Source organism: Muscardinus avellanarius (genome assembly GCF_963383645.1).
Source record: "Muscardinus avellanarius genome assembly, chromosome: 12".
In the NCBI taxonomy this organism is placed as follows: domain Eukaryota; kingdom Metazoa; phylum Chordata; class Mammalia; order Rodentia; family Gliridae; genus Muscardinus; species Muscardinus avellanarius.
In genome coordinates this window covers 44,822,100-44,829,455 of record NC_137798.1, presented here as the reverse complement: position 1 = coordinate 44,829,455, position 7,356 = coordinate 44,822,100, and the positions used below count along the sequence as shown (strand labels likewise).

Here is a 7,356-nt window from a genome sequence, read left to right as displayed (position 1 = left end):
TCAGGTTTCTTGTTGTGGTTCTGGCTGTGCAGCAGCAGGCTCATTTGAAGGTGGAATCGGCCCTGAAGGGAACTCACTTCTACTTTCAGAATGTGGGGGTGGGGGGAAATATTCAGCTCTTGGGGGAAGATACTGAGGAAAGCCCCTTGGTGAATAGACATTTCTCACTGTTCAAAGAAATTGATAAAAGAAATTTTTAGCTTTAATAATCTATAGTGCAGTCCTATTAATCACTAGCTAATAACTTCCAATATCTATTCTTATGTTAAAAAATTGACACCAGGCAGGGCGTGGTGGTGCATGCTTGTAATCCCAGCGCTTGGGAGGCTGAGACAGGAGGATCGTACAGGTTCAAAGCCAGCCCCAGCTACTTAGTGAGGCTCTCAGCAACTGAGTGAGACCCTGTTTCCAAATGAAGTATAAAATAGGTGTAGGGGTATAGCCCAGAGTAGAAAACCCCCACCACCAAAAAATGATTAAAAAATAGGACTGGGGGTATAGCTCAGAAGTACAATGCCCTGAGTTCCATCCCCAGTACTGTAAAAAAAAAAAATTTTTTTAAATAAATAAAAACGAACACCATAAGCTACAGATTAATTTTTACATTGAGAAAAATATACTTTTTTCAACTACATAAAATTAGTTGAAATTTTATTAATTTTAGACACAATTTTTGTCCTATCTTAATACTTTCAAACAATTATTTTAGTATATACAAAATTTCCTTTAAAAACATTCTCATGTAATACAATTTTACCAGACTTAGCATTCAGATTAGTTATTTTGACTTGACATTGTACTAAAACATTTCTAGAATACCAACAATTACCTTAAAAGTCTCCAAACAAGCTGGACGTGGTGGCACACACTTTAATCCCAGGATTCGGGAGGCTGAGACAGGAGGATCGCGATTTGCAGCCAGCCTCAGCTACTTAGTGAGGCCCTTTGCAACTCAGTGAGACCCTGTTTCAAAATAAAGAATAAAAAATAGGGCTGAGGGTATAGCTCAGAGATAGAATGCCCCTAGGTTCTATCTCTAGTACCACAAAAAAAAGTCTCCAAACAAAATTTATTTTAATTTACTTTAAACTTTTAAAATACGGGAGAAATGAGAGAATGGCTATGTAAGACAACTAATAGCCTTTTTTCTATTATTTGTTAACTATATATTCTGCAGAAACCTATAGTACTAAGTTATAAAATATGGCTTTATTATAAAAGCAATAAATTAGTCCCTTTGTGGGTGTGTGTGTGTATGCACGCGCGCGTGTGCACACATGCGTGTGTAATACTGGGATTGAACACAGGGACATTCTACTTCTGAGCTACACTCCTACAAGCTTATTCAATTTACTTATATTTTTTTATTTTAAAACAACCTCACTAAGTTGCTGAGGCTGGCCATGAATCTGTGATCTTCCTATCTCAGCCTCTCAAGTACTGGTATTACAGGTGTGCGACACTACACCCATCAAAATCAGTCCTTTTTAAATTATGGAACTATAAAAGAATTTCAATAAATCAAACAAATAGGCCAAACATGATAAATACAACTTGAGTTTTATTTACTTATTATTTGGTACTAGCAACTGAACCCAGAGGCATAGACCTCCTAGGCTCCTAGCCTTTTTTATTTTGAAACGGTCTCTGTAAGTTGCCAATAGGCTGGCCTTGAACCTATCTCTTCCTGGCTATGCTCGGCTTTAAATAAAGAGAACTACATGGAGAATACTTAGGAAAAAGACTTTTAAAAATATTTTAGCCAGTAAATTTTTTTTTTTTTCCAGTACTAGGTATGGAACCTAAGGGCAGTCTTCCTCCAAGCTACACCCCCAGCCCTATTTTCATTCATTCATTCATTCATTCATTCATTCATTTATTGGTGGTACTGGGGTTGCTGGGAACCCTTCTGCCTCTAGGCTACACTCCCAGACCTATTTTATATTTTTATTTGGAAACAGGGTCTCTTAAGCCAGCACGGCTGGCTTCGAACCTGCACGATCCTCCTGTCTCTGCCTCCCAAGTGCTAGGATTGTAAGCATGCGTGCGCCACCACGCCCGGCTTATTCTTTTATTTTTAAAACAGGGTCTCACTAAGTAGCTTAAGCTGTCTGTGAATTTATCCTCCTGTCTCAGCCTCCCAAATGCTGGGATTACAAGCATGCACCTGGCATTTTAGCCAGTAATTTTAATGCTAAAATATAATTTGTTTTCATTATTACAGTATCTCATTCTATCAAATGAAATACAAATAATTTTAGTAAACATAGACTGTTTAAAAAAAGTCGATTTTAGCTGGGCCTGGTGGCACATGCTTGTAATTCCTGAGCTTGAGAGGTGGAGATAGGAGGCGGCGCAGGTTTGAAGCCTCCCTCGCTGGCTTAAGAGACCCTGTTTCCAAATAAAATATAAAATAGGTCTGGGAGTGTAACCCGGAGGCAGAAGGGTTCCATCCCCAGTACCACCAAAAAAAAGAAAAGTCAATTTTCTGGACTATTAAAATTCAGAAATAAGCTGGGCATGGTGGTGTATGCTTGTAATCCCAGTACTTGGAGGCTGAAATAGGAGGATCACAGGTTCACAGCCAACCTCAGCTACTTAGTGAGGCCCTCTGCAACTTATTAAGACTCTGTTTCAAAATACAAAAGAATAAAAAATAGGGCTGGAAATGTAGCTCAAAGGTAGGCTGCCCTTGGGTTCAATCTCCAATGCCACAATAAATAAACTAATTAATTCAGAAATAAGACAAGCATGGTTAGCATGCTTATAATCCCAGCACTTAGGAGGCTGAGAGGAGGATCGCAGGTTTGAGGCCAGCCTTAGCAACTTGGTGAGGCCCTCAGCAATTTAGCAAGACTCTATTTAAAAATAGAAAACATAAAGGGTTGGGAACAGAGCTCAGAGGTAGAATGCCCCTGGGTGCAATCCCCAGTACCACACACACACAAAAAAAATGAAAAATAATTCCTCTTTCTTGAGGTGATTAAATAAGTCAAAGCCTCATTGCAGTCTACTAATGGTTGACTGCCCTCTCAAATTGGAATTGTACATTCACAAAACATTAAAAAAAAATGTTCCTCCACTATATTACTAAATGAATATACAACAAAAGTAATTATCTCTGATTTACTGTAAAAACACAAATTAAGTTAAAGATTTAGAAGACCTACTTGGGAATGGAGGAGGTGGTGGGCCAGGGAAATCCCTTGGTGGAAAATAATCTCGAGACGCTCCGTACATGCTTCCTGGAGGAGGTGGAGGAAAGGGAGGTCCTCTCCTCATGAAGTGACCCCTTGGATCTGCTGCAAACACTGGTCCTCTGACCGGAGGAAGAGGTGAAGGTACAAAGCCAGGGCCGGCTGCTTCACTCTCAGCAGGGAGTGACGAATCAGGCACGTTTGAATTCTTTAACAAATTGACATGTGGTTATCATTAGAACAACAAAATTTGCAAGTTTTCCTGACCTTAGGTTTAGAAAAAAACATGTAAGCACCTATGCAGAAAACAGACCGTGACTGTCAAAGAAAGGTACAGAGAAAAGATTTAGTTTTCCACATTAACCCATCAGCTGGGTTTTACCTACCATAAATATTTTATAAACTCAATTTAAAACAACTTTAGCCAACAAAGGACTATTTTAGCTAAAAACAAAGCACTAGTATGCTCCAAGAGTATCAAAATATATAGTCTTTTATCAAGTATATACAGAAACAAATGGAAAAATGCTTAGGTTACATTTTCAAAGTGCCCAAAATTAATATTATAAGTGTAATAAAACAAAAACGTACTTAAAACACTCAAATAAAAATCCAAGGGAGAAAATACAAAACCTTGTTTAACTAGTAAACTAACTAAAACCCCTAACCTGCCTAAAAGTTGTACTTTATCTCCATCGGTTACAATTCAAAAACAAAAGGCTTAATGTTAAATATGAAGTTTAATGTCAAAAAGCTTAATGTTAAGTATTTGTCAAGAAAGAAATAGCTTTATGTCATACAGAAGATTAATATATTTCTCTTCTGGTAAGCCAAAAGATTAGGAGGCTCTTAAATACACAGATAAAATATAGTTTCAGTACTTACACCATGATCATCTTTGGTATCATTTCTACTGGATTCCATTTCTGAAGACATCGGCCCATCTAGACATAAAAGTTAAACCATGAAATATACATGATAGAGCACTTCATATTTAGGTTATTTCCAAATCACAAAGGACACTATTTCCTACTGGAGGCAGAGAAGCCAGCATGACACCAGCATTCTATATCAGGGGACCAAGAGTAGCTTGAGGCCCACAGAAACTTTGGCACTCAGTGATGTTTTTCCAGCTGGTTCCTATACAACCCCCTTCTGCAGCAGCCTCACAAGAGAACATTCAGAAAGCAGCACCATCTCATCTCCTTTCTCCTGCTCGCCCTTCCTTCTTTTTCCTCCTTCCTTCATTCCTTCACCAAGTAACATAGTCTAGCCATCTAAATTTACCCCCTATTTCTAAATAAATGTTTCCAGACTCTATTGTCAAAAAGTGCTGTCTCTGAAGATAAAAATGCCAATTTTCCTGACTCCAACTACCTATTCTCTCGAGCTTTCTCATTTAGTCACTTACTACATCTGTCCTTGGACATATGAGGCTTCCTGCCCTCTGACCTCTGTTTCTTTTTTTTTTTTTTTTTTTTTTTTTTTTCCAAACATTGTCATTATTGAGATTTATTGGTTGTCAAGGATCAGTTCACAGACACTTCACTTTGTACACATGTAACTCACGTACCGAAAATCTAAAAAGCCTCATATTGTGATTCCTTTTCAGTTACTCCAGTGAATTTCCAGCTTCAAATTTGGAGGCAAATTTTCACAAGAGGTATCAAGTGCCATATCTTAAAATGCTGATAAGCTGTTAAGCCTCACCAATTCACAATTTATATCATATACACTACATATGCAAATTTCCAATCTTTCACAGCACATAAAGAAAATTATTAAGAAAACTGGACTACCACGACCAAAGATGTTACAGAACACGTTGCTCTGACAGGGCGATGACCAGGGAGTGGTTTTCTTGAGGAAGCAATTCTAATCAAAAGTAACATGGAGACAGAACTTAAGATACTCAAGACATTAAATGCGTGACTGCGACTCCAGATTCCCACTTAGTATGCTTTGTTTTGTAGGATATAAAACTAACCCCCGCCTATGGAATGTTAGGCTGACACCAAAGACAGTCGAAGCCGCCCACAATCCAATAGCCCACTATTTTCTGGTTGTACCAAAAAAATACGACAACCAGCAAATGGTTTCACCTCTAAAAAAAATCATTTACACTTAAAAAATGGGATGAGGTGGGATTCCCTCCTTCTTAAAAATGTTTCTAGTGCTACTAAAAAACTTGCATTTACAAAATAGTTGATAAAAATATTCCTCTGGATTGTACAAGAAGGGAGCCGGGAAGCAGTGACAGACACGGTGTGGGATTAATCCATTAATCCGACGGGGCTTCTTTCTCTTCAGCTTCGTCAGAAGCTGGACACTCCTCGCTTTTCGTCTCTCCGTTTTCTGCAGGCAGGTCTTCTTTAGTCTCTTGATTAGCCACTTCGGCTTGTTTCCCCTTCACTCCCCTCTTCTCTTTTGTTTGCACTTTTTTGTCCGAAGATTTATCCTTTCCCGCCGCCTTCTTGGGCTTCGCCTCCGCTCTGGCCGGGGCGGGCTTGGCGGACAGCCGCGCCGACCTCCGCTTGGGCTCCTCCTGGGCCGCGCCGTCCGCCGAGCTGACCTTCCTCTTGGGCATCCTGGCGGCGCGGGGCTGCGGGGCTGCGGGGCTGCGGGCCGGGCGCGGGGCCTTCCGAAGCTGCGCTGCCGGCCCTGACCTCTGTTTCTAACCTTCTTCTAGTCTTTTCTAATTAACTCAACTCCAAAGCCTATCTCTTCATCCAGTTATCAATATTTCTGTCCTACTGGTCATTTTTCAGTTGTGTTTCAAAACACTTCAAGCCTAGATTCATCCAGATCTCTGCTTCAACTTTGCCTATATCAAGACACTTAGGACTGCTGGGAGTAAAACAAACAAACAACAAAAAACAAAACAGTCATGCAGACTGGCACCAGTTCAGTATTTCCACCATCTTCAAGCTGTACACTGCTCAGCCTTCTGTGTCTTCTAAACCTAATTTCTTTTTTCTTTTTCTTTTTTCCTTTTCTTCCTTCCTTCCTTTCTTTCTTTCCTTTCTGTCTTTCTTTCTTTCCTTTTTTTTTTTTTTTTTGTGGTGCTGGGAATTAAATCCAGGGCCATTCTACCTCTGAGCTATACCCACAGCCTGATTTTTCATTCTTTATTTTGAAACAGGGCCTCACTAAGTAGCTGAAAGCTGGCCTCAAACCCTATCTTAGCCTCCCAACTACTGGGATTACGGTTTACAACCATGTACCACCAGGCTCAGCTCTTCTAAGCCTAATTTCTACACAGCAATTTCCAACTTCCTTCTCCTCAAAATTGTACCAGTTATACAATCCCTTAACTTTTGTCATCAAACATAAAAACATACTGTGACTATATTCTAACTTTTCCTCCTACTATCATGGAAAAAGGTCCTAGACAACCTATGACCCTTATCCTGTGCTCAGAATCCCTGTCCTCCAGCTTCCTCGAGGATCTTCCTCTTTCTTTTGATTCCTTCCACCCTTTCTGCGAATCCAAGTCTCTCCTGACTATTCAAAATTAAGAGGGAGAAAAAGAATCCTTTTATAGCTACCTGTCTATTTCACAATCAAGACCTGGTCTACACAGGCAAGGTTCAGTGGTTCACACCTGCATTCCCAGTACTCAGGAGGCTGAGTGAGGAGAATCTGAGGTCTAAGGCCAGCCTCAGAACTTAGCAAGACTCTAAGTAACTTAGGAAGACCCTGTTTGAAAAGGGCTGGAGTGAAGCTTGGAGGTACAATGCCCCTGGGTTTAAATCTCAGTAGCACACATACACAAAAGTTGTTCTATACATATTCAAAATTCCTCCCATTTTACCCTCATCTTACTGCAACTATTTGCAACATGGACTACTCCATGGTAATTACTTTCCCCAAGATGTGAAAATCTCTTCACATGCTAAGTAGAAACAGATGCCTCTAGTCCTTAACTTACATTACAGTAGTCCCCTTCTTTTCCATAGTTTCATTTTCTGTGGTTATAGTTACCCACTGTAAAATGGTATGAAAATATTAAGTGGAAAATCCAAGAGAAAGCAATTCATAAGTTTCAGATGTGTGCCTTTCTGAGTAGCATGATGAGATCTCACATCATGTCACTCTATCCTGCCCAGGATGGGAATCAATCCTTTGTTTGGTGTATCTACTCTGCATATACTACCGG

At 39.8% G+C, this 7,356-nt stretch overlaps 2 protein-coding genes across 9 annotated transcripts in view; both read right to left on the bottom strand.

The window, feature by feature from the left end:
• Positions 1-7,356, bottom strand: part of MIA2 (MIA SH3 domain ER export factor 2) — a gene marked incomplete at both ends in the record, with an annotated part of 118,508 nt that continues 111,152 nt past the window's right edge. For all 8 annotated transcript variants that reach the window (XM_080708204.1, XM_080708207.1, XM_080708205.1 and 5 more), the window contains 3 exons: positions 1-167; positions 3,171-3,405; positions 4,083-4,141. In XM_080708204.1, coding sequence (XP_080564330.1) covers positions 1-167; positions 3,171-3,405; positions 4,083-4,141 — 461 coding nt within the window. The remainder of the gene's footprint in view (positions 168-3,170; positions 3,406-4,082; positions 4,142-7,356) is intronic.
• On the bottom strand, positions 5,479-5,784 carry LOC308271704 (non-histone chromosomal protein HMG-14; the record flags this gene model as incomplete). Its single annotated transcript, XM_080708214.1, has 1 exon — positions 5,479-5,784. The coding sequence occupies one exon, from the start codon at positions 5,782-5,784 to the stop codon at positions 5,479-5,481; it is 306 nt and encodes a 101-aa protein (XP_080564340.1).